The sequence below is a fragment of the Pantherophis guttatus genome, chromosome 7 (assembly GCF_059756535.1).
Source record: "Pantherophis guttatus breed Tessera chromosome 7, ASM5975653v1, whole genome shotgun sequence".
Lineage (NCBI taxonomy): Eukaryota > Metazoa > Chordata > Lepidosauria > Squamata > Colubridae > Pantherophis > Pantherophis guttatus.
This window is the reverse complement of record NC_142069.1, coordinates 1,167,391-1,179,101: the sequence shown is the minus strand read 5'-3', so window position 1 is coordinate 1,179,101 and position 11,711 is coordinate 1,167,391. Positions and strand designations below refer to the sequence as shown.

The following is an 11,711-nucleotide window of genomic DNA, read 5'->3' as shown; positions in this document are numbered from 1 at the left end:
CCCATTTTATAAGCTTCCCACAATGATCAAGATCTTATCCATCCATTCGGGTTTGACCCCTGGAATTCTGTGGCCCAGAGCATCTTCTGGTCTTGCACTGCTTCTTTGAGTTGCTCTGTGCTCTGGCCGGGGTCAGCTTTGGTGATACCCGGCCACCCTGTGCTTTGGCATCCTGGTTCCCTCTCACTGCTCCTTCTTCTCCACCCATGGCATAGGATCGCTCCTTGGCCAGCGTCCGGAGTATTGTCCCATCCTCTCCATGACCGGTTTTCTTTGCTCCCTTCTGGGAGGAGCCTTCGTGCTACCCGAAGCAGAACAATGGATTCTGTCACAGCTTTAGTCCATATAGGTGGGGTGTGGAACTCAAGGCCTGCAGGCTGATTATAACCTGCGGGGTACTTGCTGGGCCACCCTGGAAACAGCGGAGGACCAGTCAATGGTGCCTCTGCCAGGAAAATGGAGCTCGGGATGGCCACACGCAGCCCCACCCCAAGCTCCATTTTCGCTGGTAGGGGGTTGCAGGAAGCAGCCAATAATGGAGCTCGGGAGCATTTTCGCTAGTAGTTCACTCAGGCCCCTGACATGAGTGACATTGAGCTGGCCACGCCTACCCTGTCCACCCCCCTCCCCGTGCCCCCAAGGTCAAACACAACCCTGATGTGGCCCTCAACGAAATTGAGTTTAACCCCCTTCTCCCCTTCCCTTCCCTTCCCTTCCCTTCCCGTCCCTTCCCTCCTCTCCTCCCCTCTCCTCTCCTCTCCTCTCCTCTCCTCTCCTCTCCTCTCCTCTCCTCTCCTCTCCTCTCCTCTCCTCTCCTCCCCATCCCATCCCATCCCATCTCATCTCATCTCATCTTTGCTTTCTCCAGTAAATTCTACCACATGACATGATCAAAATAAGTGAGTTCAGTTCCAAGTGGCAAGGAAGACACTGGAAACAGGGAGGCTGTTTGGAAAGATAGTTTAATGGTGGACAGGATCACAAGGGGTTTTTGGGTCCTGGGCAAAAATGATCACATGTAAGAGGGAGAGAGAGAGGTCTGCTTCTGGTGCCCACCTGAGACCTTCCAGTTCCTGTGTAAGGGCAGGTATTCTGATTGGTTGTCAGACTCCCATGGGGCCATGCAGGGATATCTTTGTAGGTTGTCTTGACTCCCAGGCTTGGTTGAATCTTGCTGGGTGATGATGTCATGAAGAGGGTTGTGTTCTGAAAGGGTGTTGGGCAATTCCTATTATGGCTTAATGCTTTGTCCTGGTTTGGATCTTGAGTGAGGACTAATCCTATCATGTCCTGAGGGTGAAAGTCTTTTGTCTTGTAGATAGACTGGTCCAGTCTTTCTGGGGCTATTAACAAAGGTGGGGGGGGCTGCTTTCCAAGAACATGTTTCTCCTTTTCTCATCCAGGGAGGTATAATATTCTGCCTTTTTAATATTTCCTAGAATATTTCATTCTCCTAGGAGAAGAGTGGGTGCTAACTTTCTACATATCTTTTAAAGGCCCTGTTCAGTCCGACAACCCCCCCCCCCCCGACTCTGCCAAAAATGGTCAGGCTGAGAAAGCCAACCAGATGCTGCAGTAGAATATGAGATGTTACTACACCTGCTTTCTTAGGTCCTCTGAGAAGCTTTGTGCAAACTTTGTGGGACCTTCTAAAGTCAAGATGTGTTGAGTACCAAATTTGATGAGTTTCAAAGCAATTGAGTACCAAGGTACCCACTATATCTCACAAGAGACCTGCAGACCTCCGTAGATAGCAAGGGCCACCAATGGCTGAAGGGGACAAAGTGTGATTTTCTACCAATTTCCTGGTTTCTACTAGACTCTCTAAGAAGCCTGATGCAAAGTTTGTGGGGCCTTTTAGGGTCCTGGAGCAGATGAATGGTGTGGCCTTTTTGTTGCAATTGCCACCTTCCCTGATGGATCCTCCCAGTTTTTCATCAATTATTACTGGTCAGAAAAGCCCCCTCTGCCCCTTTATGCTCACAAAACCCACAAGACATGAAACGATCCCTCTGGCTCTGCCAAAAATAAATGGAGCTAGTCATGCCAAGACTGAATTTACTTGAACTTCTGGCCCATCAGGATGAGCAAAATCAGATCCAAGCTACAGAAATCAACCATTAAGTGAAAGGACGCAGAGCAGAAGTTTTGGAAAGGCTTCCTTGCTTCTCCAGGCTTCATCAGGCGCTTCTGCCACTCCAGAGCAGGAGAAGAAGGAGTTGCACTAGAATTTGCACTGGCAGAGGTACGCACGGGTGGATGCACAATTCTCGTCATTCCAGTTCTTATAACCTGGGCAGAAAAAGGAGACATTTTGCAGGGATTCCCTCAGAGTCCTAGCAGAGCATTTTCATGGCTCCTCCCTCCTTTGCAGGTGGACCTGAAGGTCCCACAGGTGAAGGACCTCACGGGCTAAAATGGGCTTGTGGTTCAGTCAATTATGGTAACCAAGGTAGCCAAGAAATCAGGATAAATGGCTTGAAAGAGATCTCTACTACTCTCCCTTTATTCCTTTGTCATTAAATATAAACACAACACGTCTTCCTTAGGTCCCCCATGACTTCTTCAGACGTTAGACTAGTTTTCAGGAAAAAGGTTATTCTGTATTCTAATAATTATCCCTTGTGGATTAAGTTTTAGGGTTGTGATTGTGATTGATTTTTAATTAACTTAGGCAGGTGCTAATTTTTCCCTTGTATACAGTTGCCAAAGAGTGACTGTTCCAAGAAGGCTCAAAGCCTCACTCTTTGAAGCGCATCCTCGGTGTCAGCTTTGGAAGACATATTAGGCCGGAAGCTTCCATGCTGCCACCTTCTCATGTGTGGGAAAGTAGGAGGTGGGATTTAGTAGAGGGAATGTAGCATTCTTCCTGTTGGTCAAGGTCAGGCCGATCCTGCATCTGGAGAAGGACTGGTGGGAGTGCTGTCTCGAGATGGGACGGACGTTGATTGGAGCATGTGATCAACTGAGCAGTGAGGGGATGGTTTTGGGGGTTTTGATTTACTGAGGGAAAATATGGACCTCTCAGATTCGGGTTTTCCCAGATGTGCCAGTTTACCTATTCTAGTAAATAGAACTTTGAAAAATGCTTGCTTCAAAGTTTTTATTTGGAGTTGGGTTTTTTTCTGGAATGCTGACACTCGACTCCCTTCTCTCCACCTTGGCTTACCTGATGGGCTCCAAAGTTCAACACAATTTTCATTGTTCCCTCGGTTGTTGGGCTCTCCTTGTTTCCACATTAGGGAGCTGTTACTGGATCTGTCTGTCCACTCCCAACTGCGTTTCTGTAATGACAGGGAAGCCACATTAATCAACTGAGGAGGGGACTTTGATGCTGCTAGAGGCTCTCTCTTCATCCCTCTCTCCCGCTCTCTTTCTTTATCTATCTAGTTGATCTGGAACAATTAAGCAGGGTTAAAGCTGATGAACTCTTGGATAGGCAATGATCCAAGAAAAAACTTCTCAGAAAAAATTAATGAATAAAAATTAATGATTTTTTGGGTGGGAGACCACCAGCAAAACACTTGGAAAATGAATTGATAATGATGATAATGATGAGACAAAAACATTTGAAGAATGGTTGCAGGAACTGGGTCTGGCTATCCTAGAGAAAAGAAGGACTCTTCTCGGGGGGGGGGGGGACATGATAGCAGCATTCCAGTATTTGAGGGGCTGCCACAAGGAGGAGGGGGTCAATTTATTTTCCAAAGCACCTGAGGGCAGGACAAGAAACAATGGATGGAAACTGATCAAGGAGAGAAGCAACCTGAAACTAAGGAGACATTTCCTCACAGTGAGGACAATCAACCAGTGGAACAGAAGTTGTGGGTGCTCCATCCCTGGAGCTTCGTAAGAAGAGATTGGACAGCCACTTGTCTGAAAGGTTTTACAGTCTCCTGCTTGAGCAGAGGGTTGGACTAGAAGATCTCCAAGGTCCCTCCCAGCTCTATTCTACTCTGATTCCTGTTGGAGGATCCTTCAAAAAAAAACCCTCCTTAGAAACCGTACAAATGAATTGAGGAACATTAGCAATAGAAAGGGACCTACTTTCTGTGGGTCATTCAGTCCAATCCAAACATGTCCACCACTTTTGAGATAGTCGGAGACATATTCGGCCACTTCAAGTGACTCATCAATGCCATGGATGGAGGCAAGGTGGCAGCCTGGCTTGTATTTCCTGCAGAACATCTGGGAGAGAGGGACAAGGGAGAAAAGCACTTGTTAAGGAGACAAGCAAATTTGTGTCTCTGTGTTAGTTTGTGAAAGTGAGAGAAGAGCCAGGGAATCTGATTGCATGGTCCTAGACACTGTCTTGATTGTGTTGACTCCCTTCAGATGCCCCTGCTAGATTCTGCAGCTCTTGAACATTTCTAGATTCAGGAGATAAACTCTCTGATCCCGTCACTTCAGAGGCAAGGAGGTCTGAAGATGCCACCAGGGTTGCCAGGGAAACATCAGGAAATCTGTTGTCTGGATTATGGTCACTCAGCCCTGCCCAACAGATGCCGGCCATGAAAGCCCAGACCAGTATATCGTCCAGAGAATACTTGTGTTTCAGACCGTCCTAAGATAACTGTCCTTGCTACCCTGTTTCCCTGAAAATAAGACCTAACATGGTTTTTATGTGTGCGCCTAATATAAACTCTACCCACCCACCCCCAAAATAAGCCCTACTTAGGAACCTGCGCAGCCAGCCACTTGCCCATTCCATCTGGTTGCTCGCGGTGCCTCGGTGGTGATGGTGGATCTGCCCCATGTGTCCCACACCAGCCTACCTCAGGACCCCCACAGCCAGGCCATCTGCACCCTGATACCCCTCTTGTGGTGGCAGCACCAGCAGCTGTGTGCAGCAGGAGCCTGTGTGTCTGCCAGTCCACTTCTTCTGCGCACACAGCCTAGTGGCCCTGCACTTCAGCCCAACCAGAGGGACTTGGGGGCTGTTCAAGGCTCTGCCTAGGCTTCTCCTCTTCCTAAACTAGGAGATTCACAGATACTCAGCACTTCTAACCTCAGCATCTTTCCAGTTCTTGTGCTCATCGAAGACCTTGTAGCAAACCTGATTCATGGGGAACCAATCACGAGGACAAAAACAGCCTTTGGTTCCTGTGTGGGAAGAGAAGAAGCTCAGTGAGAAGATGGCCAAGAGAAAAGGAGGAGGAGGAGGAGGAGGAGGAGGGGGGGGGGAGGAGGAGGAGGAGGAGGAGGAGGAGGAGGAGGAGGAGGAGGAGGAGGGGGAGGAGGAGGGGGAGACGGAGACAGAGCTGGGTCTGCAGACCATTCTGAATCTGCTGAGTTGCAAACATCTTTGAGAGCAATAAATCGAAACTGACTTTCAGATGCATTTGCAGAAGGTCCAAAACTTGGTTAGGGTTAGCCTTGGTCAATTTTCTGGAAGCTGCATGTCTGGTGTGAATCAATCCACTTGAGTTGGTTTATTATTCAGTGAACCATGCAAACCAGAAAATGGGTTCCTTCAAGAACCAAATTAACCCGGTTTAACTTTTGCACACTTGGAAGTCTGGTGCCAAATGTGAACCTCCCTGAGCCGGTCAGACTTAGCAACAATTATCCTTAGTTTGGTTGTAATCCATCCAGACCGCTGCAATGTGCTTTCTGTGGGGCTGCCCTTAAAAGCCTCCTGAGATGGGAATTCCTGCAGAAGGCAGCAGCCAGGATGGTCCAAAGCAGGTGAAGAATGAAGAACTGTACAGAAGAGATGGATTGCATCCATCAAAGAAAGGGACTGGGTTACTTGGCATTAAATTCACAGATTTCCTGGATAAACATTTAAACACCAAAAATTACTGGAAAATCAAAGATTGGGAAGACTATATGCATCTTTAGGAGACCAAAAAAAGAGAGGAGTCGCAATATATGTAAAGAAACCCTTAAAAACAAAACAAATATATGCAGACACAGAAGGACGCATTTTAATAATAGAAATACAAACAGAATCCAAAACAATATTATTAATATCTATATATGCACCTAACGGAAATCAGAGCAACTTTTTCAAGAAGCTACATAATATAATTAAAGACCTGGAATACGAAACTATCTGCATGGTAGGAGACTTCAATGCAATCATGGACATAGAAAAAGATTACCGGAGTAACAAACAAAGTAAAACCAAAAAGAAAATACTACCGGATCCCTTCAAAGGCATTGGGCGCTCTCTAACAAAATGAAATTCAATGGTGAAAAAAGGAAGGTTCTACGTTTAGGGAAGAAAAACAAAACGCAGAGGTACATATATGTGGTACCTCACTCAATAAAAGTAACTGTGAAAGGGATCTTGGAGTCCTAGTGGAAAACTATTTAGATATGAGCCAGCCGTGTGCAGCAGCTGCCAAAAAAGCCAACACAGTTCTGGGCTGCGTAAACAGAGGGATAGAATCAAGATCACGTGAAGTGTTAATATCACTTTATAATGCCTTGGAAAGGACACACTTGGAATACTGCATCCAGTTTTGGTCGCCACGATGTAAAAAAGATGTGGAGACTCTAGGAAGAGTGCAGAGAAGAGCCACGAAGATAATGAGGGGCCTGGAGGCTAAAACATATGAAGAACAATTGCAGGAACTGGGTCTAGTTTAATGAAAAGAAGGACTAGGGGAGACATGACAGCAGTCTTCCGATCTTCCAATATTTGAGGGGCTGCGACAAAGAAGAGGGAGTCAAGCTATTCTCAAAGCACCTGAAGGTAAGACAAGAAGCAATGGGTGGAAACTCATCAAGGAGAGAAGCAACTTGGAAATAAGGAGAAATTTCCTGACAGTTAGAACAATTAACCAGTGGAACAACTTGCCTCTAGAAGCTGTGAATGCTCCAACACTGGAAGTTTTTTAGAAGATGTTGGATAACTATTAGACTGAAGTAGTGTAGGGCTTCCTGCCTAAGCAGGGGGTTGGACTAGAAGACCTCCAAGGTCCCTTCCAACTCTGTTATTTTTATTCTATAGAATTTTAGCTGTATAATTTGGGATGGACAACCTTTGAATGGTGTGGGAGTAGGAACGGATTTCCAGAGGAAAAATTGAAGGCTACAGGAACCATTAGCACTACTCAGCTGAGGACACAGAGAAACCTCCAAGTCCTTCAAGGACCCTCTAAAAGGATGCAAATGACCAGCTGTCTGCAAGGAATATCAATTCATTTTCTAGGATGGCAAAAGTCCCGAGTCTTGGAGCAGAGAGAGAAGGTGGGGTCTAAATTGCACAGAAAGGCAAAGAGGGATAAAAGCAACTTCAGGGAGAAGAAGGATGCTGGGAGGCTCGAATCAGGAAGGGGTTCAGAGGCAAGAGAATTGGCCTCTCCGGACACGAGAGACCCTGTTCAAACTCACCATGTATGGAGAAGGCCACGACCAGCAAGCTGAGGGTCACAAAGATGAATCGCCCCATGGTCTCCCTTCCTTCCCTGCAGAGAGGATCGGGGAGGAAAGGAGAGTGAGATGGGTGGGAAGTCCAGCCTGTGACCAAGCTGGGGGGTCCCACACTTTGCACTCTTTCACTGGACCCCGTTTCTCCCTCCTTGGTCATCCAGCAGCCGTGGTGGGTCACAGTGGATCCTGCATTGCCTGGAAAGGATCTCCCTTGCATCTCTTTCTCTTCCCCAGGGGCCCCTTGCTCCCTGCCTCCTGCAGACCCCCTGCTGCAACCTGGACGTTGCCAGCAGCCCCCTGCAAGAGGTCCCTTCAGATGGAGAGAGAGATCTGCTGCAGGGGCCTCACCTGCCAGGTGTCCACAGGTGGGAGAGCCACAACTCACCTGTCCCTTTGCTTCCTTGGGTAGCAAGTCTTCTCAGTGGCAACTCCAGGCTTCCTTCCAGCAACAGGAATGGAGACATTTATAGGCAAAACAAGAGATGGGTTGGTCTTTCTAGGGGGGTCAAAGGGGAAGGAAATTTTGTGTCAGAAGGGACTTTTTACCCCAGGAAGTAGCTTGTTGCTAAAGATTTAGCAACAGGTAAAAACACAAAAATTGACTTTCTGGCAATGACTTGGGCTTACAGATTTATTTATTTTCTTTAAACCTTTTATATAGCTGCCCACCTCATGTTAAATTTTCAGTCAAAAGTTAAACAACATCAAACATACATCCTTTCACACAATACACACAATAAACATTGACAACCTGGCACCAAAGTGAATTTCCTCATGCAGCCCCTCCTTAGCCCCTCTCGCCCACCCTATCCTAGCCCATCACTTGGGGAAGAAAACAGATTTAAGTGCTTTTCTGATGGCTAGGAGGGCAGAGACCTACAGGACCCCAAGGGGAAGGTTGTTCCACAGGGCAGGGGTGCCACAGAAAGGCTCACTTTCAAGATCCCATAAGATGCAATATTTAAGTATTAAATATTATATTTAATATTTAAACTCAGTTTGCCCACATAGCTGTAGGGTGTAGCCTCACTCTTTGTGCTCCTTCATCAGCATTTGGGCATTTTATATGTCATTTTCTCTCTCTGAGTCCAGGTACACAGAGTCCAGTCACCTCTGCACAGGTGGGATTGGGTTCATGGCCCTCATCACCTGCTCCGTCCAAGCTGGGATCGGAGCCACTGTGTAGCAGAGTCTCAGGAAAGATGCTGAGCTCCCATGGAAGCTGCATGGGGTCCATCAGGTTTTGGGGTGCACCAATTGGAAAGGTTCATTTGGGGGGCAGCTGTGGAGAACTCCAGGGCCAACTGTGAGAGGTTCCTCCATGGCAGGGACTGCTGTCAATGTCTCCCGAATCCAGATCAGGATGCCGCTGCCTGCTGGCAAACCCCAGATCTCCCTGGGTGAGTAGGAGGATGAATATGTTAGGGCAGGTCCATGGCTGATTATGATTATGAAACCTAGTTATTGAGCATAGCTGCCTTTAAGAACAATTGAACACCACAAGAAGTCTCGCTTTAGCATCCAGAGGTTTATGAGAATTTGAAGCGTAGTAAACGTAAAACACCTTCATTGATCCCATTGCAATGAGGGTCAATCTGAGAAGCGGTCAAGGGGACGGCTTGAGGCTGATTGACAGCCTTTCACAACTCATCCCAGTCCTTTTATACCTTAGAACCAGAAGGCCACGTCACACTTGCCATTCTGCCATAGCAACAGGGGCAGCTGCTAGTTCCTTCAGCCTAACTGTCACAACATATAAATGTATTTGTATATATGTGAACAACTTAAGTTCCTCTTTTCCCACAATCTTAGCCCACCACATTGTTCCAGCGAAGCAGCTGCCTTGCTTGCAAGACACAAGTTCCACATACTCAGGGGTACCGGCTCATCACTCAGACATCCCTTTTTCTCCCCACAACACCCAATGGAGTCATTGCGACAGCTTCTGCCCAGATCACTCCTTGCTGTGTTGTTATTGCTCTGGTATTGTCTTCCGTACCACACAAAGGCTAATAATTTTGTTTTATTGCCAACTTGGAATAATTACTTTCCCTTTGGGTCTCCAAATTTCATCATTTGCAGCTTGTGTTTTTTCACTTGTCTTTTCCTGCTGCGTCTTCCTTCCTTCCAGCTGTAGTTGCAGCTACAAATATCACGCAAAACATTATAGGAAATGTAATCATTTCTTTTCTGTCTGGGTTGACCTGCAGCCCCCTGAACCACTCCAATGCTAATCATTTCATGAACATGCATGAACAGTGATAATTGTCAATTTTTTTGTGGTTTGGAATGAGATCCCAACTGCCATGAAATAATGGCCTTGCTTAATCACGATGCGTTCATCATCAATGCAATCATCAGAAAGCAAGTGATCAAAAAATAAAAGACATTGATGACACGTGAGACTTGAAAAATAGAAAACATGGATTCTAAACAACATTCCACAAATAAAAAATATATGGGTTTGTATCTAGCTATAGCTACTGGAAACAAAGTCATAATTCAGCAGAAATAATTTTTAGTCCCAACAATGCAAGGATAAAGCACTCTCTCTGTGGTGTCATCTTCCTTGCAATTCTGTACTTTAGGATCTATTGGGTGTGTGGTGTAAACAATTTGATAGATTATGTTGATGAAGATCTCAATTGTTGATAGAGTACCCAAGTTTGATTTTTTAAAAGAATTTTTCTGTACCTGATCTGAGAACATATAGGGCAGAGAAAAGGCAGGAGCAGCAGCGAAGGTTGACCCAACTGCTCGTGCGGAGGCAGCTTCATCCCTCTTGGTGAGTTGCACCAGAAGCTCTTTAGCACAACAGATAGATGGAGATAACGCTGGGAGCAATGTGTTTGTTTCCTAGCTGGGTGTTTCCTGGTCATGGTGATTCCTGCCTTGTTTGGATTGACACTGCGGATCATGCCTTGTGAACTCTGGACTTTTCTTGCCTCGTGAAGTTTCTTGTGTAGTGGATTTAATTTTGCCTGGTGGGTTTATCTTGTTTGGGAACCTTTCAAGTGCTTTGTGGACTCACTGGCCATTGCTCTGTGGACTAGCATCGGTCTGCTTTTGGCTGGACTTAGTGGGTTTCTGGGTTCTGGGTTTCTGATGAAGGGAATTGCTGGGGAATATTAATAAACCTACTAAACCACCATTATGTGTGTGTGTGTAAGAGAGGGAGAGTGGGAGAGCACAAGGGCCAGCAGAGAGTGGCCCATCCATAATAGGGGACTCATGTTAATGCCCTCCAAATCCAGATCATGATGCCACAACCTGGAGGCACCTGATCTTGACCTGTGAGTGTAGGGCAGGTCAATCTGGCATTAATCACCTGGCTAATAGGTGTCTCCCTTTGCCAAATAGTTATTTTGTATTTTAATTTGATGTATTTTTCTCTCTTTTTAAATGGTAATAAGGGTTTACCTAACCAGTACAGACTGGAATGTAGGAAAACTTTTTATCCTATCACTGTATGGTTGTAGCATTTCTAAACTGAAAAGCTCAGTTAGAGGAGGAGATGTTTGGACAATGTCTCCCGATAACAGAAAGCTTGGCTAGCCTTAATTGGCATCTGGTCTGTCCCTTCGTGAACTCCAAACCACCTTTTTTCCTTATTAAAATCCTAAAATCTACTGTACGCCCCTTCTGTTATCACACTTCATTTTAATGAACATGTGTGGTATTATGGGATGCAAATAAGTAACAGGTTTGACCACATATAACTGATTTCTTACACAAAGGCAAAGATACTTTTTTCCTATCCAATCACTTTTTCTCTGGCATTTTCTTTGATGTCTTCACTCTAACTAAGAGTGCAGAGAAGGGCAACCAGGATGATGAGGGGACTGGAGGCTAAAACATATGAAGAAGGGTTACAGGAACTGGGCATGGCTAGTCTCATGAAGAGAAGGACCAGGGGAGACATGACAGCAGTCTTCCAATATTTGAGGGGCTGCCACAGAGAGGAAGGGGGTCTTCAGAAGTTGTGGGAACTTCATCCCTGGAAGCTTTCAAGAAGAGACTGGACTGCCATCTGTCAGAAATGGCGTAGGGTCTCCTGCTTCAGCTGGGGGTTGGACTAGATGATCTACAAGGTCCCTTCCAACTCTGTTAATCTATTAAATTATAAAAGGAATCGGAATACAGAATAACAGAGTTGGAAGGGACCTTGGAGGTCTTCTAGTCCAACCCCCAGCACAAGCAGGAGACCTTACACCATTTCAGACAAATGGTTGTCCAGGCATTACAGTCTCTTCTTAAGGGAATGTAAGATGGGTCTCGAGGTTCTCTTTTTTCATAGGGAGGCCCCACTTTAATTAATCTACTCTAAT

The 11,711-nt window shown here is 46.1% G+C and overlaps 1 protein-coding gene across 1 annotated transcript; it reads right to left on the bottom strand.

Annotated features, from left to right (window-relative positions):
• Positions 1-942: 942 nt before the first annotated feature.
• Positions 943-7,873, bottom strand: LOC132711109 (C-type lectin lectoxin-Thr1-like). The gene is made up of 6 exons (XM_060689251.2): positions 7,769-7,873; positions 7,345-7,418; positions 5,009-5,103; positions 4,048-4,188; positions 3,170-3,284; positions 943-2,292 (listed from the first exon to the last, which is right to left on the bottom strand). Exons 2-6 carry the CDS (start codon positions 7,400-7,402, stop codon positions 2,225-2,227), a joined length of 477 nt encoding a protein of 158 aa, XP_060545234.2. The 5' UTR covers positions 7,403-7,418; positions 7,769-7,873; the 3' UTR covers positions 943-2,224.
• Positions 7,874-11,711: the final 3,838 nt, after the last annotated feature.